The sequence below is a fragment of the Mustela erminea genome, chromosome 14 (genome assembly GCF_009829155.1).
Source record: "Mustela erminea isolate mMusErm1 chromosome 14, mMusErm1.Pri, whole genome shotgun sequence".
Lineage (NCBI taxonomy): Eukaryota > Metazoa > Chordata > Mammalia > Carnivora > Mustelidae > Mustela > Mustela erminea.
Genome location: NC_045627.1, coordinates 52,720,306 through 52,745,837, shown reverse-complemented (window position 1 = coordinate 52,745,837; position 25,532 = coordinate 52,720,306). Strand labels below are relative to the sequence as shown.

Here is a 25,532-nt window from a genome sequence, read left to right as displayed (position 1 = left end):
CCTGGGCAGCTACTAATCAGTCTGCTTTCTGTCTCTTTGTATTTGCCAATTCTGGACATTTCATGTACATAGAATCATACAATATACGGTCTTTTATGACTGGCTTCTTTCATGTAATAAGTTTACAGGGCTCAACCATGTTCCATCCAGCATGTATCATCACTTCTTCCTTTTTTCCTGCTAAATATCTCATTGCATGGAGATGCCACATTTTGTTTATTTTTAAGTTGACAGACATTTGGGTTGTGTCTACCTCCTGGCTATTCAGAATAAACCTGATAAGAGCATTCGTGCACAACCTCTTGTGTGGATATATGTTTCCAATTCTCTTGGATATATATCTGAGTAGATTACTGGGTCATATGGTAACTCTACTTTTCATATTTTGAGAAACTGTCCAATTCTTTTGGGTATAAATCTATTGAGGAGAATTAGTGGGTCAAATGGTAACTCTATTTTTAATATTTTGAGAAATTATCAGACTGTTTCCAAATCAGCTGTTTCAATTTACATTTCCACCAGCAGTGCATGAAGGTCCAATTTCTCCATATCCTCACCAACATCAGTTATTGCATGTTTTTGATAATACCTATAGCAGTGGTAAAGGAGTATCTCATGTCAGTTTTGTGATTTGCATTTCCCTAGTAAGTGACATTAAATATCTTTTATGATTATTGAACATTTCTATATCTTTTTAGGGAAACATATACTCAAATCCTCTACTCTTTTTTATTTTTAATTTTAAAAGATTTTATTTATTTATTTGTCAGAGAGAGAGAGAGAGAACACAAGCAGGGGGAGTGGAAGACAGAGGGAGAGGCAGGGTCCTTGCTGAGCAAGGAGCTTGATGCAGCACTTGATCCCAAGACCCTGGGATCATGACCTGAGCTGAAGGCAGATGCTTAAGCTTAACTGACAGAGCCACCCAGGCGTCCCTAAAGCTATAAATTATTGACATTAACAACTGAGAGGAGGAGTACACACCTGTTAAAGAGGAAGTGTTTTTGCATGTTATGGAACTTAAACTGGTAAAAATTAGATTTATAATATAATAAACCTATATAATATATGATATATATTATATACTTATAATATATAATAAAAACTAGATTTATAATTTTATGATGTTAAATTTTAGGATGTTAAATCCCCCAGTAACTAAAAGGAATATAACTACAGAACATACACAAAAGAAAATGAGAAAGAGATTTAAACATTTCACTGCAAAAAATAAATCAACTAAACACAAAAGACAGTAATTCAAGAAACAAAGGACAAAAAAGCTAGAAGACATATAAAAAACAAACAGCAAAATGATAGAAATCCCTCCTTATCAGTAATCATTTTAAATATAAGTGGATCAAACTCTCTAACCAAAAGACATTAAGATTGGCACAATAGATAAAATACCAGGATCCAACTACACTGGGGGTTACTTTCATTCCAAAGACACAAAAAGATTCAAACTGAAGTGATAGAGAAAGATATCCTATGCAAGTAAAATCCAAGACAGCAGGATGGCCATACTAATTTCAGAAAATATAGACTTTAAATAAATGAAAGGTTACAAAGAAAGAGAATATTAATAAAAGGTCCAATACAACAAAAAGATTCAATTATAAACATTTATACACCTAATAACAGGCCATTAAAATATATTAAATATAAAACAGTCGAATGAAAGGGAGAAATAGAAATTTCTACAGTAATAATTGGAGACTTCAATACTCTATTCTCAATAATAATAATCATAACCAAACAGAAAATAAGGAAATATGAGCACTTAACACCATAAATCAAAGAACAAACAGATCTAACAAACATCTACAAAACACTCTACTTATCAATAATATAATAGCATAGACATTTTCCTCAAGTGTATGTGGGACATTTTCCAGGACAGATAATATATTAGGACACAAATTAAGTCTCAATGGATTTTAAAATATACTATACAGACTATCTTCTCCAACCACAATAGTATACATTAGAAATCAGTAATAGAAATAAAATTAAAAATACACAAATTCATGGAAATTAAATAATACACCCATAAACCACCAACAGATCAAAGAAGAAATCATAAGGGAAATTAGAAAATACTTAAGAGATCAATAAAAAAGAAAACACAACATATCAAAACTTATGAGATCCAGTGAAAGTAGTGCTAAGGGGAAAATTCAGAGCTATAAATGCTTATTAAAAATATCAGAAAGATCTCAAATATACAACCTAACTTTGCAACTTAAGGAAACTTGAGGAACTAGAAAAAGAAATGAGAGAGTACTATAAAAAAACTGCATGCCAACAAATTGGATAACCTTGATGAAATACACGAATTCCTAGAGACATAAAACTCACCAAGAAACAGGAAATCCGAACAGGCCTATAATTAGTGAGAAGTGTGAAATCAGGAATAAAAAATGTCACACCAGGGACACCAGTGTGGCTCAGTTGGTTAAGGGTCCAACTTTTGATTTCAGCTCAGGTCATGATCTCAGGGTTGTGAGATAGAGCCCAACATCGGGCTCTGAGCTAGGCATGGAGCCTGCTAAAATTTCTCTTTCTCCTTCTCCCTCTGCCCCTGTCCCCTTTAACTCCATGTTCTCTCTCTAACACAAAACACAAGTCACAACCAAGAAAAGCCCTGGACCTAATGACCTCACTCGTGAAATCTATCCAACATTTAATGAAGAACTAATGCCAATTCTTTTCAAACTTTTCCAAAAAAATTGAAGTGGAGGGCGCCTGGGTGGCTCAGTGGGTTAAGCCGCTGCCTTTGGCTCAGGTCATGATCTCAGGGTCCTGGGATCGAGTCCCGCATCGGGCTCTCTGCTCAGCAGGGAGCCTGCTTCCTCCTCTCTCTCTCTGCCTACTTGTAATCTCTCTCTGTCAAATAAATAAATAAAATCTTAAAAAAAAAAAAAAATTGAAGTGGAAGTAATATTTGGTATAAGGCCAAGATTACCCTCATACCAAAGCCAGACAAAGACACTACAAGAAAACTACAAACCAATATCCCCTATGAACACTGACGCAAAATCCTCAACAAAATACTAGGAAAACAAACTCAGCAGCATATTAAAAGGATTACACACCATGACCAAGTGGGACTTATTTATGTAATGCAGGATGGCCCAATATATTAAAACTGATCAACATAATACACCACATTAAAAGAAAGGGGGAAAAAAAACCCACGATCACCTCAACTACTGCAAAAAAAAGCATTTCACAAAATCCAACATACTTTTAAGGTAAGAAGAATTCAACAAACTAGGAATAGAAGGAAACTACCTCAACATAATAAAAGCCACATATGAAAATCCCACACTGAACATTATATTAAAAGGTAAAAGATAAAAGTTTTCCCTCCAAAATCAGAAAAAGGTAAGGATACCCATTTCTGCCACTCTTCTTTCAACACAGCACGAATCCCCTATATCTATAAGTAGAATATTCCTATGAAACCTCCTGTAAGTCAAAATGTCATAAAGCAAAGAAGCAATTATCATCAACTTACATGGAAAAATGTTTTGAGTACTCCTAGACCCAAAATAAAACCTCTCTCAGTGTTTTCTGATACCTCAGAACACAGCTTGCTATCAAACACACAAAATAAATCAAGATAAAGCACAGATGCTCACAGATAAGCTGCGATGGCTTGATGCTGAGTGCAGATGCCCAGGAAGGAGCTCGATGGTGCCACTATAACAGCTCACTGCAAAACAAATGCTGAATGCTATTTTTGCTTTTTTGGCAAAAGCAAAAATTCTCTTCTGATTTCTTCTGTTCAGCGTAAACAGGTACTACATACACACCTACATAATAAAGACCTCTCATGAAGGTGAAATGGAACAATGAGAGCTTTGAAAAAGCAGGGGATATTTGTACTAGATGTTCTAGCTACAGCAATTAGGGAAGAAGAAATAAAAGGTATCCAAATTGAAAAGGAAGAAGCTAAATTTTCTTTGTTTGCAGATAAAACAATCTTATATGTAGAAAATCCTACATATTGCACAAGGAAACCTATTAGATCAAATTCAGCAAAGTAGCAGGATACAAAGTCAACACAAAAAATTAAAAGGATTTCCATATGCTAGTGATGGACAATTTGAAAAGAAATTAAAAAAAGCAACTCCACTTATAATAGCATCAAAAAGAATAGGGGTGCCTGGGTCACTCAGTTGGTTAAGTGTCTGCCTTCAGCTCAGTTCATGATCCCAGGATCCTGGGATCAAGCCCCAAAACGGGCTCCTTGCTCCACAGGGAGCCTGCTTCTCCCTCTTCCTCTTCCTACTGCTCCCCGGGTTGTGCTCTCCCTCTCATCCCCTCCCCCTCTGTTAAATAAAGAAATAAAAAACCATATCTTTAAGTTAAAAAAGAATAATACTTAGGAATGAACTTAACTGATGAGGTAAAAGTCCTACACAATGAAAACCATAAAATGCAAACAAAGAAGAAAGGGAAACATAACCCATGTGTGTGGGTTGGAAGACTTAATACTGTTAAGATATCAATACCATCTGGGACGCCTGGGTGGCTTAGTTGGTTAAGCAGCTGCCTTCGGCTCAGGTCATGATCCCAGCGTCCTGGGATCGAGTCCCACATCGGGCTCCTTGCTCAGCAGGGAGCCTGCTTCTCCCTCTGCCTCTGCCTGCCATTCTGTCTGCCTGTGCTCGCTCTCTCCCCCCGCTCTGATAAATAAATAAAATCTTAAAAAAAAAAAAAAGATATCAATACCATCCAAAAGAATCTACAGATTCAATGTAATCCCTATCAATATACCATGTTTTTGCAAATGGAAAAATCTATTCTCTAATTAATATGGTATCTCAATGAGACCCAAGCAGCCAAAACAATCTTGAAAAAGAACAAAAATCGGGATGCTTAGGTGACTCAGTTGGTTAAGTGTCTGCTTTTGGCTCAGGTCATGATCCCAGGGTCCTGGGAATGAGTCCCACATCAGGCTCCTCACTCAGCGGGGAGCTTGCTTCTCCCTCTACCTGCTGCTCCTTCTGCTTGTGCTCTCTCTCTGACAAATAAATTAAAAAAAAGAAAGAAAGAAAGAAAGAAAGAAAGAAAGAAAGAAAACAATAATCACATTTCCTGATTTTAAAACTTACTACAAGGATACTGTAATCAAAAGAGTGTGATACTGACAAAGACAGACAAATAGACCAATGAAACAGAATAGTGAACCTGGAAATAAACCCTCACATATAGTCAAATGATTCTGAACAAGACCATTCCATGAGGGAAAAACTCTTAACAAATGAGGCTCTGAAAACCAGATATCCACATGAACAAGTAAAGTTGGATCCTTAGCTAACATGTAATAAAAAAAAAATTAAACACCTAATATAAAAATTGAATGGATCTAAATATAAGACCTAAAATCAAAAAACTCTTAGAAGAAAACATGGGAGAAAAGCATGACACTGGATTTGACAATGACTTCTTGTTTTTGACACCAAAGCCCAGGCAACAACAACAACAAAAAGAAAAATAGGGGGCTCCTAGGTGGCTCAGTGGGTAAAGCCTCTGCCTTTGGCTCAGGTCACAATCTCAGGGTCCTGGAAATGAGCCCCACATTGGGCTCTCTGCTCGGTGGGAAGCCTGCTTCCCCTCCTCTCTCTGCCTACTTGTGATCTCTCTCCCTCTGTCAAATGAAAAAATAAAATCTTAAAAAAGAAAAATAAGAACTGGCCTTTGTGAAAATTTAAAAATACTGTGACTCAAAAGATAGTAATCAGCATAGTAAAAAGGCAACCCACAGGATGTGAGAAAATATTTGCAAATCATGTTACCTGTTCAGGGGTTAATATTCAGAATATATAGAGAACTTAAATTCAACAAAAAATAAAGACTCAATTCAAAAATAAGCATTTCTCCAAAGGTATGGCAATGGGCATAAAATGGGCAAAAATCATTATGAAAACGTGTTCAATATCACTAATCATTAGGGTCATGTAACTCAAAACTACAAGGAGCACCACCTCATACTCATTAGAATAGCTAAATCAAAAAACTGCAGAAAATAACAACTGTTGGTGAGGATGTAGAGAAATTGCAAACCTTGTGCAGTTCTTGGGAATGTAAAATGGTATAGTGCTACAGAACACAGTATGGCATTCCTCAGATAAATAATAATAAAATTTCCATTAAGATCCAGTAATTTCACTTCTGAATATATAACTGAAATTAAAAAAAGGTTCAGGAAGAGACATTTGTACACTAATGTCCAGAGCAACACTACCCCCAATAGCTAAAATATGAAAGCAATCCAAGCGTCCAGGGACAGATGGAAAAGCAGAATGGAATATTATTCAATTAAATATTAGTCAGCCTAAAAGGAAGGAAATTCTGACACATGCTATAGCATAAGTGAAACTTGAGAATATTATGTTAAATGAAATAAGCCAATCACAAAAAGACAGATACTATAATTCTACTTATTTGAGGTACTTAAGAGTATCAAAACCAGAAACAAAAAGCAAAACAGTGGTTGCCATGGGATAGGTGGGTGGAATGAAGTTATTTTTCAATGGGTATAGTTTGTTTTACAGGATGAAAAGAGTTACAGATATGGCAGGTGGTAATTGTTGCACAATATTATAAACATAGTTAATACTACTTGACAGTACACTTAAAAATGGGTAAGATAGTAAATTTAATGTTAGTACATTTCACAATTTAAATGGGAAAGGGGGGGATGCCTAGCTGGCTCAGTTGGTTAAGCAACTGCCTTCGGCTCAGGTCATGACCCCAGCGTCCTGGGATCGAGTCCCACATCGGGATCCTTGCTCCGCAGGGAGCCTGCTTCTCCCTCTGATTCTGCCTTCCACTCTGTCTGCCTGTGCTCGCTCTCGCTCGCTCTCTCTCTGACAAATAAATAAAATCTTAAAAAAAAAAAAAATGGGAAAGGGGAAAAAAACCCAAAACACCTCAAACCCCAGAAACCCTTTAAAGGGAATTAGTTAATTAGTAACAGAGAGATAAAAGTCAAATCCTGGAGTTTCTGAGAAAAGAAAAAGAAAAAGAAAAGAAAAGAAAAAGGAGTTGGTGCCCCCAGAAATATGTATCACAGATCTAGTTAGCATAAGAACCTGGATTTTTTTTTTTAAAGCAGTAAGATAAATCACCAAACTAATAAATTCATAAAAGGACTAGTCTTAATTTTACCTGAACGAGATATCGTGGATCCACATTTAAATACGGAGACAGAGGATTCATACCAGTCACTAGAGAGAAAACATCACATTGCAATGAAATTTTAAAAAGTTATTTCATTCAGTGTTAATTACGCTGTTCCGGGTGTTTTTCAATTTTGATATACAGGCTTACTGAATATGAAATTTTCTCCTTTTCTCCTTATCCTGTCTGGCAGTTTGTGGCTGTCTCCTCCTGAGGTCCTGAATTTCAAACCAAGTCCTGCACTAGTGGCTCAGGCTCTCATACCAAGAAGATATTGGCAATAACGTGGATCAAATAATCAAAGTAGCAGGAAGCATAGCCGAAGTCAATTATAAAGCTAATTTCCTCTACTTTACTACAAGGATGCTAGACATCCATACAAATTGCAAAATAAGACTGACAATAGACAAGTGAATTTCATGGGAAAACCAGTGCTTGGGTTATGAGTTATATATAAATATTTTAAGGCCATTCCTTCAAATCTTAGTATTGACAGTTGCTGACAAAGGTGAGTTGCTGTGGCAGTGTAGAACATTCTTGGGTCATCACCACAGGAATGGGAGTCAGGACAAAAGAAAATGGAAACTCTCAGAGAGCCAGACTTGAATCCCACTAACTTTGACAATGGGAAAAAAATCTATCAAGGAATATCAACTTTCTCATATTCTGAATTTAATCCTTGAATCCTTTGGATGTTCACAAATCTAAGAAATACCCAGGACTCCAGTCCTTTCATCAACTGAAAGTCCTATTAATTCTATATTCAATATTCATCTTGAACTATTACTTACCACCATCCTTACTGCTACCATCTTAGTCCAACCATTACATCTCACCTAGACTACAGTAATAATCTCCTACCTAAATGAACTCCTTAATCTGCTCTAGTCCCTTCAATTCACTTCCTATATAGTAACTCAAGTGACTTTTTTTAAGGAAAAGGAAATCAGCCTTAATGGCTTCCATTCACAATTTTAATCAAATCCAAACTCCTTACCATGGCTTATAAAACAATGCATTAGTGGCATTACTTGCTCTCCTGATCTCATTATCTCCTACTGCTCCAACTCGCTCTCAACTTTGTAGACACACTGGCCCATCAGATGTTCTTTAAACATGTCAGGTCTGTCCCCCCTCATCCCAGGGCACTTGGACTAATCATTTTCCCTTGTGTACCTCCATGTGCCTATGCGCCCCCACATTTGTACTGTATTCAAGTCACAGGTCAAATGTAAACACCCTCTGGTTGCTTTCCCTGACCTATTTATTCTAAAACAATGACCTGCTCCCATCCCCGATCCTGTTTTGATGCCTTTACATACACTTATTAACTGAAATGTGTTTGTGTTACTTGGCACACTAGGATGTAAACTCCATGAAAGCAGCAATCATCTCTTTTGACCACTGGTAGTCCTGCACCCAGAAAAGTCGTTGGCCCATTCCAGGTGTTCAGTGAATGGTGGTCACCCTCGACCTTCTCAATTTACCTTCAAACCCTGGGGACCCAGGGACTCCAGTCACCCCTTTCTGGTGTCTTGTGTAAATCAAATTAGTGTAACAATGCTTTGTCTTATTAAGGCAGTGCCCTTTGTGCTCCAAAACTCAGACCTCGGAAGGGTTATTATATGTAAAATGTGTTCCAGATTCAGTTTTGACGTAAGTGACACTAGGACTCTTTTGCTCTTGACCAAAGAAGACCTGGAGAAGTAGAACAAGTTATATTCATCCAGCTGAATACCCACAAAGTCCCAAACATCTGGACGACATTCACAGGATTGAGAGGGCACAGACAGGTAGTATTCATATTTCTGCACTTTTGGCCTTGCGTATTTCGTTTCCTAAAATTCTTACCTGGCTTCTTTTTTCAAGTCCATAAATGGCCTATAAAGTGCAGTTCACTTCTTGGCTCCTCCCCCGGCCCGACTCAGATTTCTTTCTTGCCTACATTCAATATTAAATGTTCTGCCCTGAAGGCTATATCGCAGTTTCGAAACACTGACTTAGAGCTTAAAAGTTATTTATAGCCTATTTGGAATGTATTTACTTGCAGAGGTAGGCTCTTCTCTTAATCTAGAGTCAAACACACAGCTCAAAGCACAAGAAATGTGTGGTAGGAAAGATAAGGCACCACACTCGTCTATAAAGGGAAGAAAACACGCAGCATCCCGCGTCCACGTCACCCGAACAGAACTTCTCGGGGATCCATGGCTCCAAAAACTCGAGCGGCAGCGCAAACACCCTAACCCCATCACTGGTACTGAAGATTGTAAAAGCCAGCCGAAAAAAAACCCACAGTAAACACACTGTATGTCTGGCGGGGTCGCCAAGAACCACTGAGAAATGTTCACAAGGTAGGCCTGATACTTACGCGGGACGCCGGCCAAATCCGCGTGCGAGTAACCTGCCCCGCCCGCTCCAAAAAAGCCGGCCAACCCCCCTGTGGTTTTGTTCCCGCTTCCCCCGCCGCTCTCCATGGTGTCGCAGCAAACTGCTCGTCTGCTTCTCACCGCCGCCTCAGGCCAGGTTCGTCTGTTTTGCCGTTGCTCCCCAGAAACAGCGGGGAGACCCGCGTACCCACCGCCTCCTTCACACGGTGACCTTCCGGGAGCCGGTACCCGCTAATCCTTATACTTCCGTTTTGCGACATTATACGTCCCGGAAAACGGAAGCGCCTGACGGCAACCTTCCGGTGGTGGGAAAGTGAACCAAGCCAGAATCAAAGCGGCGCATTCTGAGGCAGGTGGGGGTGCCTGTGGAAGAGGGAAGGCAGGCGACTGGCTAGGGCTTGGCTCGGGAGGCCGGCGGAGCAGCAACTGCAGAGAGAGGCAGCGGCAAAGAGGGAATGGTGCCGGGAGGCGCCGAGGAGGAGGCGCATTCGGTCCCTCTCAGGGTTAGTGAATGAGGCTCTCCGCCCGGGCCGGCCCGGGGACTCTGCGCTGCGGGTCCCAAGCATGAGTGCGGGCCCCGGCTGTGAGCCCTGCACCAAGCGACCCCGCTGGGGCGCCGCTGCAACTTCTCCGCCGGCCGCCTCGGACGCCCGGAGCTTCCCCAGCAGGCAGAGGCGCGTCCTCGATTCCAAGGACGCTCCCGTGCAGTTCAGGGTCCCACCGTCCTCGTCAGGCTGCGTCCCGGGGCGGGCGGTACCGCACAGAGGCAGCTCCACCTCGCTTGGTACGTGGGGAAATAAAGATCTTTGTCCTTCGCTTTGGCCCGAACCTTTCGGTCTCTGTCTGGGGACCCAGGGACTCCAGTCACCCCTTTCTGGTGTCTTGTGTACACCACTCTGAGGCCCTCTTGTTGAGCCAATGAGGTCGCTAGTAGGGGAATGTGGCTGAATTTTCTCCTTTGGGATTGGTGGTGTGAGAAACCCTGGTGAGCAGTCACTCTCAGGGGGGAAAATGGCAGTAGACTCCACCTGTTTGCTTTCTCGGGTTTGACTGAGAAATTGCATTAGTTGTTAAGAAAGTCTAATTGTGTATGTGAAGCTCCAGCCTTTAGATGGAAAAAAGGTACAAAGAAGGTCACAACTTCTTTTGGTTCAGATTTTATATGGGGTGGTGGTGGTGCAGAACTGTTAATATTAGCTGGCATTGCGCTTGTTTCTGGAATACAGGATTAAACAAGTGTAACTTGGGCACTGTCTTCAGATCCTAAAATCTATCAGGAGAGATAAACAATTACAAAGTCCACAGTCTGACAGGTGAGAGACATACATCGTTATGGTAGGAGTCAGGAATCTTAATCCACTCTGTGGGATCAGAGATAATCTCCCAGAAGATGAGGTGCCTATTCTGAGGGCTAAAAAAGAATGAAGAGTTAGCTAGAAAAGAGGAAGTAAGGAAATGTTCCTGAAGTTCAACTGGTGCATACCGTCAACAGAAGAGAGTAGAGAGAGATGGGGCTGCAGCGAGGTAGGAAAGGATCAGATCATACTGGGAAATAATAGGCAGTCCTGAGGGTTTTGAACTTTACCTCTAAGGGCAGTGAGAAGCTTTTAATGCGTTTTCAGTAGGGAAGCAACTAAGTATGTGCATGCACCCACATCTTTTTTTTTTTTTAAAGGTCTCTGGCTGGTGTGTAGAAAATGAAGAATGGATTGAAAGAGAGAAGTAGTACAGGCCCAAGACTAAAGGAGTTAGTCTAGGTGGGAGATAATGATGGTTTATACTTGGTTGTGTACAGTAGAGAGGGAGAGAAGTGAATGGAATCAGAGAATGGGATCTGTGGGTTTGTACCTCTTAATCTGTGCTGGAAATAAAGATTTGGGGATTCTTGGCATAAACGTGATAATTGATGCTTTGGACATAGATTCGATCATATAAAGCATATAGAGAAAATAAAGGTGACCTAGGAAAGAAACTTTAGGAACACCATCATTTAAGAGTAGACTGAAGAGAAGCAGCCAGAAGAGTAGAGTGAAAGCCTGACTTTTGTTGTGTCATGCAGGAAAGAACATTTCAAAAAGGATGCAGTTGTCAACAGTGTAGAAGGCTAGCCAGAGGTCCGTCTTTGGGTGACTGGTATAAACTTAGTTCTCTCAGGACTTAGTGGCAGTGGGGAGTAGATCTCAACTATAAATTGAAGGATGAGCAGGATTTGCTGTATAGATCAAGGAGAGAAAGAAATACGCAGAGGGAATGGTATGTGCAAAGGTGGTAGGACTGGAGCATAAAATGACAGGAGTGACAGGACTTAAGGCCAGGAAGAAGGACAGAACTTACTATGGACAAATTCTAGTGCCATTTCAAGGAATTTGGACTTTATTCTCTAGTTAGTAGGAAGCCACTGAAAGCTTTTAAAGAGAGAGATAACATTTGGTTAATATTTTGGAAAAGATGGTTTAGTGGCCTTTGGACTTCTCTACCTATAGTCCACTGTATAAATTCAGCCACTACACAGAGTTAGAAATCTTTGAACTGGGTAAATATGCCATATTTATTACAAACATGTTTCGTGAAATAATGCCTATTATGTAGGGCGCATTCTCACGTTGTTTGTATTTCACTATAAAAAGTTAGTCCTTTAAATATTACTCAGCCATCAGAAAGAATGAAATCTTTTCTTTTGCAATGCTGTCAGATGGAGCTAGAGTGTATTATAAGAGAAAGACAAATGCCATATGATTCCACTCATAAGTGGAAGAAACAAAACATGAACCTAAAGGGTAAGGAGTAAAAAAGGCGGGGGAGGCAAATCATAAGAGACTTTTTGAAAAGATTTTATCTGTTTATTTGAGAGCATGAGCAGGGATTGTGGGTGCTGAGGGAGAGGGAGAGGCAAACTCCCCCCTGATCAGGGAGCCAGACATGGGGCTCAGTCCCGGCAATCTGGGATCATGACCTGAGTGGAAGGCAGACGCATAACGGACGGAGCCACCCAGGCGTCCCAGAAGACTCTCAGAGAACAAACTGAGGGTTGTTGGAGGGGAGCTGGGTGGGGAATGGTCTAAATGGGTGTTGAGTATTAAGGAGGGCACTTGTTGGGATGAGCACTGGGTGTTATATGTAAGTGATAAATCACGAAATTCTACTCCTGAAGCCAATATTACACTATATGTTTAACTAACTAGAATTTAAATAAAGACTTTTTTAAAAAGTTAGTCCTTTATGTTAACACTGGTATAGAGATAGCCAAGACTAGACAAGGAGATCAGTTGCAGGAAGTAAATGCAGTTGTCCAAAAAGTACCTATTCTTTTGTTATTGGTGCTGTTTTGAAGATGGAGAGGAAGGAATGGATTTAAGATTTAGGCTGTAGGGTGCCTGGGTGGCTCAGTGGGTTAAGCCGCTGCCTTCGGCTCAGGTCATGATCTCAGGGTCCTGGGATCGAGTCCCACGTCAGGCTCTCTGCTCGGCGGGGAGCCTGCTTCCTCCTCTCTCTCTGCCTGCCTGCCTCTCTGCCTACTTGTGATCTCTCTCTGTCAAATAAATAAATAAAATCTTTAAAAAAAAAAAAAAAAAGATTTAGGCTGTAGATTTCAGAGAACTTAGTGAAGGAGAGTGGAAGAGAGGGGCGAATGAGAGTGACCTCCAAGTACAGTATCTGACTTCTGCGAGAAGCTAATTTGTAGACCCATTAACTTTATTTGCATATAAAGGTGGAAGAGTTCGTTGCTACTGGAGGAGGGCAGTCAGTCCTCATGGTTGGATCTTATTTTCTGCAGATTTCTGCAGAAGAGGAACCAAGTTAATACTTGGGCTGTACTTCATATGTGTAAATATTTTTGTATACTGGGCACAGGACACAAATTAACAAAATGTGCAAAGTCCAAACAAAAACTGTTGTTTCAAATTTGAAATTCTTTTAGGAACTTGGTATTAAAAATTTTAGTATATAATTTTCTTAGGAGAATAGGTGAGAAAAGGAAATGGATATTCATTCAACATCTTTAAATATGGTATTATTTACCTCCCTGGGCATATTATATTAGTTGAAATCTGCAGATCTGCATATAGGCAGAACTCAGTGCTACTCTTTTCTGCCTTTTATAGCTACCTGGAGTTTGTCTCCCTGCTCCAGGCATGGTCTAAGTGTAGATCAGTGGGGGCGATGGTGGTAGCAGTTGGTGAGGGGGCAAGTAACTGGACCCAGCTTGTCCCCCTTTCTCCATGTCTTTCCTTCAGCCTTAGTGCTGTCAAAAGCATCTTCTGACCTCTTTCCTCATCTCAAAACTCCACTGTCCATTACTTTGGTCTCACCATACCTGTCCTTCTCATACTTTATCCTGCTCCTACTGGAAGAAGGGGACTTTTTGTGGAGGTGGGTTGTTCCTTTGAAATGCAGGTTAGTTTCAAAGCTGTTGTGTCTTCCGCCTGTGTTGGTGGCAGGAAGTAATTGATTTGCTCAGTGAACTTTGAAATACACTGGTTACTGAGTGATGTTACTAAGGAGATTAAGTGTAAATGGTGTGAAATTAGAATAGAGTTGGAGAACTGCTGATTTCATTGAAAAAGAGATTGGGTGGGAGTGTTGCAAGAGAAGACATTTGTTGAATTTCTGCTTTGTGAGACTAGACACTTATTATTTTCTCTCATTAATCTACATAAACCTTTAGGTAGATATTTACTGCTAACCCCGTATTATAGTTGAGGAAATACTAGAAGCTCAAAGAAGTGAAGTACTAGTAAGTGACTGAGCAAGGATCTCAGTCCAAGATCTTGTTTGACTCCAGATCTTGTATCTTTTTCATCACCTACCACTGCTCTCCTTTTTGTTTGCTGTGATTATTCCTAGTAAAAAGACAGAAATTACCAGATAATGTGGAAAGCATAATTTTATCCTCAATTCAGGAATTAAGGGGTAAAATTCTGAAGCAGTCCTGTGGCATGTTGCAAAAGAAACCTTTGAAAGCCAGAAGTAGTGGCAATGGAAAGAAGTAGGACTCTCAGAAGGACTGAGGAGTATCTTATTATCAGGAAATACTGGTTCCGCAGCTCCTGCTCCTCCTTTATCCTTTTCACAGGCTTCAGGAATTATAGTAGGAAACTTGAAGCTGAAGAGAGGGCACATTCTCAGTGTCAGAGCTGTAGGAAAACACTTCATAGTTTTTTATGAAATAATGTTGGATGCAGTCTTTCAATTCTGTAGACTTGCCCTCATAGTGCTGGGCATACCATTTAATCCTTATATTTATGGAGAAAGGTGTTTTAAACTCCACACTGGCTCAAAACGTGAATTTTTGGCTCCTTGCTAGTTTGTAATTTGAGGATTTTCTACACTTGTGTTTGATGTAATGAAATTAAATGGATGGAGAAAGATGAAACTACAGAAGTAGTCTTGGAATCAAGTGGTTCATCCTTTTCTGATTGAAGCTAGTTTTTTTCTCTGAAGCCTGATTTTCTGTAGAAGTACTAACTTAGTAAAATCACGGAAATGTGGTGTTTAATAAGAAAATCGAATATAATTACTTTGTTGTGATAGAAACTATTTTTAAAATGCTAATCAAAGATTTTTACTGGTTGGAATGTTAGTATTTTTTTAAGGCATGTAAGGAATGAATTATATGGCACTCAAATACAGTGATAAAGCTGTTGATTTTCATGTGTTTGGGACAGCATCTGTTATGAGACTTGTTATGCTCATGTTATAGTGTTTGAGGAGAGACATAAGCAAATAAGAATGAGTCTGTGTCTTAAGGGGCTCAGATTCTTACATTGCAGTTTGGGGAATAGTTGAGAATATTTATCATCTTATATTTTCTTATACTAAGGTATTATATACATTTAATCCATAGGCAATGCAGTTAATTTTGAAAGCATGCTTATTTTTAATGCTTATGTAAATTGTGGTTTGCATTTATTTATGTTGTATCTTCCTCTACTGAGCCATAAATTCTACTTTGCTATTGTCTGCTGGTCATTTCTATCTGTTTATTTCTGGCATCTCAATTTTAGTATGTTCACAATTGATGTAATCATATTTTCCCCAAAATCCAGTTGTCTTTTTTTTTTCTTTTTTTAAATTAAAGGGGCAGGGATATAGACTGCACGCCTTACAGGGAAGAGTAGCAAAGCCCCTCCCCCCCTTTTTTTTAAGATTTTATTTATTTATTTGTCAGAGAGAGTGCACAAGCAGGGGGCAGGGGGACAGCAGGCAGAGGGAGAAGCAAAGCTCCCCACTGAGCAAGGAGCAGGACTCCATCGCAGGACCTTGGGATCATGACCTGAGCCAAAAGCAGACGCTTAAATTGATTGAGCCACCCAGGAGTCCTGGAGAAGCAGACTTCCTGCTGAGCAGGGAGCCCCACATGAGGCTTGATCCCAGGACCCTGGGATCATGACCTGAGCCAAAGGCAAATGCTCAACTGACTGAGCCACCCAGGTGTCCCTCCAGTTGTCTTATAGTCTACATTTTTTTTTTAAAAGATTTTATTTATTTATTTGACAGAGAGAAATCACAAGTAGATGGAGAGGCAGGCAGAGAGAGAGAGAGGGAAGCAGGCTCCCCGCTGAGCAGAGAGCCCGACACGGGACTCGACCCCAGGACCCTGAGATCATGACCTGAGCCGAAGGCAGCGGCTTAACCCACTGAGCCACCCAGGCGCCCTATAGTCTACATTTTAACTTAATGCTGTAACCATCTTTCAAGTCTATAAGACTTAAAGCTTAGTATCACTTTTAACTTAAATCATTGTGAAATCTGTGATGATTCATTTCTCAACTTTTATTCTCTCTTCTCACAATGACTAGTTTTGGTTCTTCGCCATTAGTTCTCCAACCTAGCTAATGATCATCAGAGTCACTTTTTGAAAAAAAATACAGAGTCCAGCTTCCCTCCTGACTCCATCATCATACAAAGAGTGATTCAGTAGGTCTGGGGCCTGGTCGCAGGATCCATTAATTACCAGTCCCTGATGATTCAGAAGGTTTGGGAGCTACTGACCTAGACCAATAGCTTCATTTCTACCAATAGGCTCTTCCTTCTGGCCCCTTTAGATTTGCCCTCAAGGATATGTATCGTGCATGACTGGGCACCTCCGAGATTTGAGTTTCGAAATTATAGCTCTGAGTATATGCTTTTTTTTTTTTTTAAAATAAAGGATTTTATTTATTTATTTGACAGAGAGGGTGAAAGAGCACGAGCAGGGGGAACAGTAGAGGGAGAAGCAGGCTCCCTGCTGAGCAGGGAGGCTGGCAGGACCCTGGGTCAGGACCGAAGTTGAAGGCCGACAGTTAACCAATCTGGGCTACCCAGGTGCCCCCATTTGTATCTGTTTTTGTGGGTCATTTAGGAACCTCTCTGATATGGTCCTAGTTGACTTTCCAGTCATATTTTCTGTTGCTTTCTTTTTAAGTTCTTTATATTTCCCTGGCATTGGTGCCTTTGCTTATGATTTTCCCTTTATGCGGGTATACGTTTATTCTTCAAGGAACAATTCAAGCCCTACTTATCAAATTGTCCCATTTACTCCAGTTCCCTAAAGTAGTTTCTTTGGTGGCCAGAAGCCACCAGAAGTGCACTTTAATTCTTTATCAGGATCTCTTTTAATACTAAAGGTAGTTAAGAACCAACATTTACTGAGCATGTACCAGATTGTGCCTTAAACTTAACACCTTGCATGTGCTATTTAATTTAAACCTCATAATAAGTCCAGGGGAAATACTATTAATTTGCAATTTTACAAATGAAAAATCTGAAAGACAGAAAAATGATCCCTCACAAAGACACATAAGGAATCCAATGGGAGTACTAGGATTTGAATCCAGGTGATTTGATTTCAGAGCCTGTACTCTCATTCATTAGGCCATCCCAGCTCTTTCATAAGCCTTTCTGCTCAAAGCCAAATGCATTTATATTTATATTTCTGTCTTATCTCCCATTGCTTGAGTGTGGAAGGAATGATTAATCTCTGTTTAAATCACAGAACCTAGCACAGTGCCTTACATGTATAAATGGTGCCATAGGTATTTTATCTTTTTGGTGTGTGTCTTTTCTTTTTTTTACAGTTTTCAAACAAAAGACTATTACCAGTTGGATGGACACTAAAGGAAACAAGACAACTGAATCAGAAAGGTATAGAAACATGCCTATATAGAAGAATATGTGACATGATATATGAATGTTTTATCTTGGTTCATGTCACTTTCTCCTTGCTTTCCCAATTTTTTATCTGTTTGTTTATTTACTTTTTCACTTACAAATACTAATTTTTAGAGTCCTTAATGTGCTAGGGTCTATCCTATATACTTGACATACAGAGATGAAAAAGGAGTGTAGTCTGTGTGTTTAAGATACAGTACACTGGTGGCAGTTGCAAAAACACATGATTATTACATAGTGTGATAAATAGAACAGAAAGGTATAAACAGAGAACAGTAGTGGTTAGCATATAGAACCAAGAATTAGCTTTATCTTTGCAGGAAGGCCTGCCAGGAGGTGAGTGAAGTTTAACATTTAAAGGAACGGCAGGTATTTCCCAGGCATAGAGTTGGGGAAAGGGCGCTTTAGGCATATGTGCAGTCATGGAGTCATGAAAGAGCACGCTCTGTGTTTAGGATATCACCAGTAATTTAATTACTGCTGTGACACGGGGAGTGTGGTTGGACAAGTGATTTTTTTATACCATAAATTCTTTTTATTGTATCGTAATTTCTCTTGTCTCATTAGTTCTTTTTATTCTGTTGTAGTTTGCATAGTAAAGAAAACAACAATACAAGAGTAGAATCCATGATGAGTTCTGTACAAAAAGATAACTTTTACCAACATAATGTGGAAAAATTAGAAAATGTTTCTCAGCTAAGTCTTGATAAATCACCTGTTGAGAAAAGTACACAATATTTGAATCAGCATCAGACTGCAGCTATGTGTAAGTGGCAAAATGAAGGGAAGCATACAGAGAGGCTTTTAGAAAGTGAACCTTCGTCAGTAACTCTGGTACCAGAGCGATTCAGTAATGCTAACGTTGATCAGTCATCCCGAAATGATGATCACAGTGACACAGATAGTGAGGGAAGTAGAGATAACCAACAATTTTTGACACCTGTAAAGTTAACAAATAAAAAGCAGACCACAGAAGGTGAACAGGCCAGAGAAGCCAGAAGCCACCAGAAGTGCAGCAAGTCTTGCCGTCCTGTAGAAGACTGTGCGGGTTGTCAGCAGGAAGAGGTAGATGTGGTGCCAGAGAGTCCCTTGTCAGATGTCGGCTCTGAGGATGTTGGTACTGAACTGAAAAATGCCAACAAACTGAGTAGACAAGAGAGTAGTTTAGGAAATTCTCCTCCCTTTGAGAAAGAAAGTGAACCTGAGTCACCAATGGACGTGGATAATTCCAAAAATAGTTGTCAGGACTCAGAAGCAGATGAAGAGACAAGTCCAGGTTTTGAGGAACAAGAAGATAGCAATTCCTCCCAAACAGCAAGTAAACTTTCAAGGTTCCAAGCAAGAGAAGCCGACACTGAATTGAGGAAACGGTCCTCTTCTAAAGAAGGTGAAATTCGATTACATTTTCAATTTGAAGGAGGAGAGACTCGGAGTGGAATGAATGATTTAAATGCCAGACCACCTGGAAGCAATTCTGGCCTGAATGTAGAATGTAGAAATTCAAAGCAACATGGGAAAAAGGATTCTAAAATCACAGATCATTTCATGAGAATGCCCAAAGCAGAGGACAAAAGGTAATTTTTTTCAACAAGACTATCTCCAATAGTCTAATACCTTTTATAATTTTGCAAGGGGGTTTATCAAAGTTATGGTTTACACTAAAGCGAAGAAATAGTTGTGTTTCCTGTTAATTACTTATGGTAAATTTAAACCTAGATTCAAAAAGACCAAAACAGATAACCAGAAGCAAATGAATATTATTAATGGGAATTTTTTGGTTTCGTGATTTTTCTTCTGGAATTTATGGGGATTATCAGAATATAAAAATACTAGGTTGATAGTAGCTTCTGTTTATGTATCAATTTTTCTAAGTTTTTGTATACTACATTTTCTCTAATGCTCTAATGGGTAGGCAGGCGATGTTGTACTCACTTCGCTAATGAGAAAACTGAAATTTGAATTAGATAATTCACTGAAATTTTAACTTGTGGGTGGTAATGCTGGAACTTAAATCAGTCTGTCTGACTATAAAGCTTACAATTATCCCATATGGAATCTTCAAGCTTGCTCTCCATAATTTCTGTGATATTTTCTGTCACATGTGCCACAGTAAGTTCACTTTGTTGAAAATTATTCTAGAAACCTGAGAAGTAGCTGATGCTATGAACTATGACTCATTTGGCAGTGTGCATATTCTTACCTGGTCTTTTTTGGGAAGGTGATTTCCTCTGTTTAGAAATTCTTAACACAGACTTGAAAATAAGCTCTTCAGTTTTACTCTAAGGTTTATAATTTTTTCTTTTGATTATAAGTACCTAGGGGAGAGAGCAAGCCTGGCACACTTTTTTTAAAAAAAAGATTTTATTTATTTATGTGAGAGATAGTGTGTGTGCACTCAAGCTAGAGTCGGGGACAGGCACAGGGGGAGGAATAAACAGACTCCCTGCTGAGCAGGGAGCCCAACGCAGGGCTTAGTCCTGGATCCTGGGATTATGACCTGAACTGAAGACAGACGACTGACTGAGCCACCCAGGCACCCCTTGGCATGTTTTAAACAATAACATTCTGGGTAAGTTTTGTACTTGTTTATCCAACAAAACTTTAGCAGTGAGTGATTGTGACTGAATACATTTGTTTTGACCTTAGAAAAGAACAGTGTGAAATCAAGCATCAAAGAACAGAAAGGAAGATACCTAAATACATTCCACCTCACCTTTCTCCAGATAAGAAATGGCTTGGAACTCCTATTGAGGAGATGAGAAGACTGCCTAGATGTGGGATCCGGCTGCCTCTCTTGAGACCATCTGCTAATCACACAGTAACTATTCGGGTAGGTATTACTTCTTACCGAAAAAGAGAGGAGACTCTTAAATCTTGATTTATTATGGTACTTACTAATGTGAAAAAGAGACCAAGTCATAGAAACTGCTTGTCTTTTCTGGATATATAAAATACTAAGAAGTCTGTAGAGAGATATAATGATAGCTTATTTGATAATAGTACTTAATACACCCATAAGATGAATCATTTTCAGCTGATAAGGAAATTGACTTTCTCAGTTTTGTTTTGGGAGAGGGAGAAGCAGGCTCCCTGCTGAGCAAGGAGCTCGATGTGGTACTCTATCCCAGGATCCTGGGATCATGACTTAAACTGAAGGCAGACAGACACTTAACCAACTAAGCCACCCAGGCGCCCCACCACAGTCCAATTTTTAAAATTTTATTTTATTTTATTTTGTTTTATTATTTTAGATTATACTGATTTATCTGAGAGAGAGAGAGAGAGCATGAATAAGGGAGAGAGGGAGAGGAGGCTCCCCACTGAGCAGGGAGTCCAATGCAGGGCTAGATCCCATTGGGATCATTACCTGAGCCAAAGGCACATCCTTAACTGACTGAGCCATCCAAGTGCCCCAAGATTTTGTTTTTTTAATACACTCAACATGGGGCTTGAACTCATGACCAAGATCAAGAGTCATGTGCTCCACTGACTGAAATAGCCAGGTACCCCTCTTAATCCAATTTTAGATTTCTGTCACTCATTGGGTAGTTTTAGAATTTTTTTGTCTCTGTATTAGATTTCACAGGAACTACTTTAAAAAAACCCCTTTTATTATATAGCTTGGTCTGGGGTTGATTAGATATTTTGAAGTATAGAATTTATCATGGTTAGAGGTAGAAGCAACATTGAATGAGGTAGGGTTTGAGCTGAGCTCTAAAAGATGAGCACAGGAGTGCCTGGATGGTTCAGTAGGTTAAGCATCTGACTCTTGTTTTCGTCTTAAGTCATGATCTCAGGGTCATGGGATGGAGCCCTGCATTGGGCTCTGTGCTTAGTAGGGAGTCTGCTTGAGATTCTCTCTCTTCCTCCCCACATCCATGCTCACTCATTCTTTCTCAAATAAATAACTAAATCTTTAAAAAAAAAAAAGAGGCAGAAATTTCTGATGGAGAATTAGTAAGAGAATTCCAAGACACATACATAATCCTTAGAAGAAGAGGCTTTGTAGTTGAAAAACTATTTGCTTTAGACATGGAAAATAATTATTAGAGCTTAGAATTTGGATGGAAGATGGTGGAAGACAAGTCTTGAAAAGTGGATTAGGTCCAGATTTTCCTTAAGCCTCAGAGTAACAGTTTGAAAACCTTACTGTCCATCGATAGATGAATGGACAAAGAAGAAGTGGTATATATACACAATGGAATATTACTCAGCCCTCAAAACGAATGAAATCTTCCCATTCACAATGATGTGGGTGGAACTCGAGGTATTATGCTAAGCAAAATAAGTCAGTCAGAGGGACAAATGCCATATGATTTCACTCATGTGTGATTTAAGAAACAAAACAGTTGAATATGAGGGAAGGAAAAATAAAATAAGATGAAAATCGAGAGGGAGGCAAATCATAAGAGATGCTAAACTCTAGGAAATAGAATTGGGGGAGGGTTGGGGGAAGGGGTAATTGGGTGATGGGTATTAAGGAGGATGTAGTGAGCGCTGGGTATTATATGCAGCTGATGAATCATTAGACTCCGCCTCTGAAACTATAAAAACAAAAACCTCATTTGCAATTATTTAGGCAGGGCAGTAGGATTTTCTTAATACTGTGTAAGAGATATAAATGTAAATTAAGTAGAAGGTTGATACAAGCTTTAGCTGTCATCCCTAATTTTGTATTTTGTATTTCCTTGTCATTTATTGATGTTGGAACAAGTAAAGGTTACTGTAAAAATTATATTTATAAAAATAGTTTTATTTTGTTTATATATGATTTCATATGAGATTTCTTAGGTGAAGAAAGGGATATGGTATTTAAAAGAATTTGCAAAAGACTGAGATAGGGTAATGTGGAAATAAAAAGAGCATGTAAATGGTTGCTTTGTTTTGGGGTAAAATTAATAGGATGTGGTGAATATTCTTAAATACAGGGTGATAAGGGAAAAGGAGGCACTGATAATGAAGGGAGAAATAAGAAAAGGCTGGATGACTGAGAAAATGTTAATGGTCAGGATTCGGAGAGAAGATTAATTGGGGAGATAAGTGGTATTTTGAGTTGACTGCCTTTCTTTGTCTCAGTGTCTGTAAGTAAAACCGAAAGCATCCTATACCATCATTACTTAATCTCTGAAATTACTGTTTACTTATTTTTAGATATAACCTGTGAATTTTAAAAGTCTTTTATTAAAAGATCTTTCTCTTATTACAAGAGTAATGCAGGGTCATTGTAAACAAACAAAAGGCAGCTATTATATGAAAGTATGTAGCTCAAACCATGTCTTTCTTAGTCCTATTTCCAGAGTTTAGCAGTTTGGTGTATTTTCTTCTAGATTCTTTTTTCTGAATACAGTAATATATACATGTAGTTAATAATTATTGCATAAACCTAGTTACATTTCTAAGATGCCACATATTAATAGTTACACATTTTAGAGTAATAAAATAAAGCTGATACTGTTAGAAATGTAGGGCAGGGGCACCTGGGTGGCTCAGTGGGTTGGGCCTCTGCCTTCCGCTCGGGTCATGATCCCGGAGTCCTGGGATCGGGCCCCGCATCGGGCTCTCTGCTCCGTGGGGAGCCTGCTTCCCTCTCTCTCTCTCTGCCTGCCTCTCTGCCTACTTGTGATCTCTCTCTGTCAAAGAAATAAACAAAAAATTAAAAAAAAAAAAAAAAGAAAGAAATGTAGGGCAAACTGGAAGTGCAGGGACATGTTATTTGGTGTTTGTTTATCTTTAAAGACATGATAAAAACATGTAGAACCACATTCAGATGCAAACACACAAAGCCTACTTTTATATATATCATGTGTTCCCATGTGTGTGAACCTGGACTGGTACCTGTTCTGTCACCTCTGATCACATGGAATATTTTTACAAAATCACCTTTGGGGCCTCCAGCTGAGGTTGAAAATACTTTTAGGGTAGTTGTTGACTCTTGACTCTTTTTTCTTCCTCAAAATATTCTCGTCCCTTGGCTTCTATGATAGCATATAATCCTAGTTTTCTTCCTACCTCCTTAGCCATGTCTTATGTTCCTTTAGTTTTTCTGGAATATGTGGCCATTAAATCTTGTTAGAGTTTCTCAAGGCTTTTCTGTAGGTCCTGTTTTTTTCTCACTTTCTTTCTATGGGTGGTCTCTTCCATGATGTATAGATGTATAGATGGCCTACAACTTTATTTCTCTGGAGTTGCAGACATTCTTTTTCCTTTTTCTTTTCTTTCTTTCTTTTTTTTTTTTTTTTCCTTTTCTGGGACTGGGGGGGCAGAGGGAGAGAGAGAATCCTAGACAGTCTCCACACCCAGAGCAGAGTCTGACTCAGGGCTTGATCTTAAAGCCCTGAGATCATGACCTGAGCTGAAATCAAGAATTGGATGCTTGACTGACTGAGCCACCTAGGTGCTCCTTGAGTTACAGACTTTTTATGAGCTGTGTATTGGACAGTCTTCCTTTCCATAAGCTATTCCCTTTTTGAGGAACGAGCTTCATGTCTTCCTTTTCATAGTGAACTTTATTCTTAAGAGTTCAGCTCAATTGCCACTTCCTCAAGGAAGCCTTCTCTAAGCTCACCAGGTGAGTTGGAATTGTCCAGAGTAGGTTCTCATAAAACCATGAAGCTCTCATTCATAACATATTACAGTTCAAATTTTACATTTATGTGATTGTTTATTTGCAGTGAAGAACTAATTCGTGCTACAGCATGGATGAACCTTAAAAACATTACATTTAAGAAGAGACCAGACACAAAAGGCCACATACTGTATGATTCCATTTATAGGAAATGTCCAGAATAGGCAAAATGTAAACCTTTCATGTTTCAAATATTCTTTTCCTCAAACATTTGTTTAATGCTTATTATAAGTAGCATATGTGTATGTGTACACATACATATGTATTTGCATATATATGTATCTACGTACACATACAAAAACGTGTAAACCAGGCTCTGTCATAAATATTTAGAGTCCACAGTTAATGTGGTTACTATTCTCAAGAAATTTAGAGTCCAGTGGGGGAAGGAAAAACAGATGTTTTCTGGTGTGATAATGATCTATTAAAACAAGAGGGAAGAAACTAATTGTCCTTAAGTTTTTGAAGACTTCTTAGAGGAAATGAAATTTAAATTGCGTGTTGAAGTTCAGAATAGATGTTTAACCAGATAGTGTGAGTAAGAGGATGTTAAAAATTGAGAACATCATTTGTATCACTATAGGTAGAGGGGAGCCATTATAAGATTAGGAGCCTGAGAATACTTTAGAAAGATTGAGTTTGTTCTCAAGTAAGGGGTTTATGGAGGGTGAATATCTGGGGGCAGTGTGAGTTAGGGGAGGGATAGAAGGGAAGCAATAATGAGGAACAAGGGCCTAGATGGGATGGAGATGGAATGAGCAAACATGATGAGTTGGAAACTGATCAACTGGAAATAAGGAGCAGGAACAGCTGGAGAGGACTTCTGAGATTTCTTACTGAGGAGCTGGTCTGCATTTTATAGCATTTGCTTTGGCTGCTTTCTTTGGATTATTTTGTAGAAGGTATGCCTCGTTTTGATGCACTTAGAGTTTCCTTGTTTCCCTCTTTTTCAGGTAGACCTTTTGCGAGCAGGAGAAGTTCCTAAACCTTTCCCAACACATTTTAAAGATTTGTGGGACAACAAGCATGTTAAGATGCCTTGTTCAGAACAAAACTTGTACCCTGTGGAAGATGAAGTAAGCACAAAACAGATGTTCTTTAATTCTCTGAAAGACAGTTTTGTATGTGCTTATTTGACTTCTGATTCTTTGACCTAAAAGAACTTAAAATAA

General features: G+C 39.2%; 2 protein-coding genes across 2 annotated transcripts in view; one reads left to right on the top strand and one right to left on the bottom strand.

The window, feature by feature from the left end:
• TIMM23B (translocase of inner mitochondrial membrane 23 homolog B) overlaps positions 1–9,828 on the bottom strand; it is a 31,550-nt gene extending 21,722 nt beyond the window's left edge. The window contains exons 1-2 of the mRNA XM_032312686.1: positions 9,566–9,828; positions 7,186–7,244 (exon numbers count right to left, since the gene is read on the bottom strand). Of these exons, the coding sequence (XP_032168577.1) occupies positions 7,186–7,244; positions 9,566–9,671 (165 nt within the window). The 5' untranslated portion in view covers positions 9,672–9,828. The remainder of the gene's footprint in view (positions 1–7,185; positions 7,245–9,565) is intronic.
• Positions 9,829–9,865: 37 nt separating this feature from the next.
• The window catches only part of PARG (poly(ADP-ribose) glycohydrolase), a 129,208-nt gene continuing 113,541 nt past the window's right edge, over positions 9,866–25,532 (top strand). Inside the window, 5 exon segments of the mRNA XM_032312679.1 lie at positions 9,866–10,368; positions 17,642–17,708; positions 18,323–19,309; positions 20,382–20,565; positions 25,314–25,436. Coding sequence (XP_032168570.1) covers positions 10,149–10,368; positions 17,642–17,708; positions 18,323–19,309; positions 20,382–20,565; positions 25,314–25,436 — 1,581 coding nt within the window. The 5' untranslated portion in view covers positions 9,866–10,148.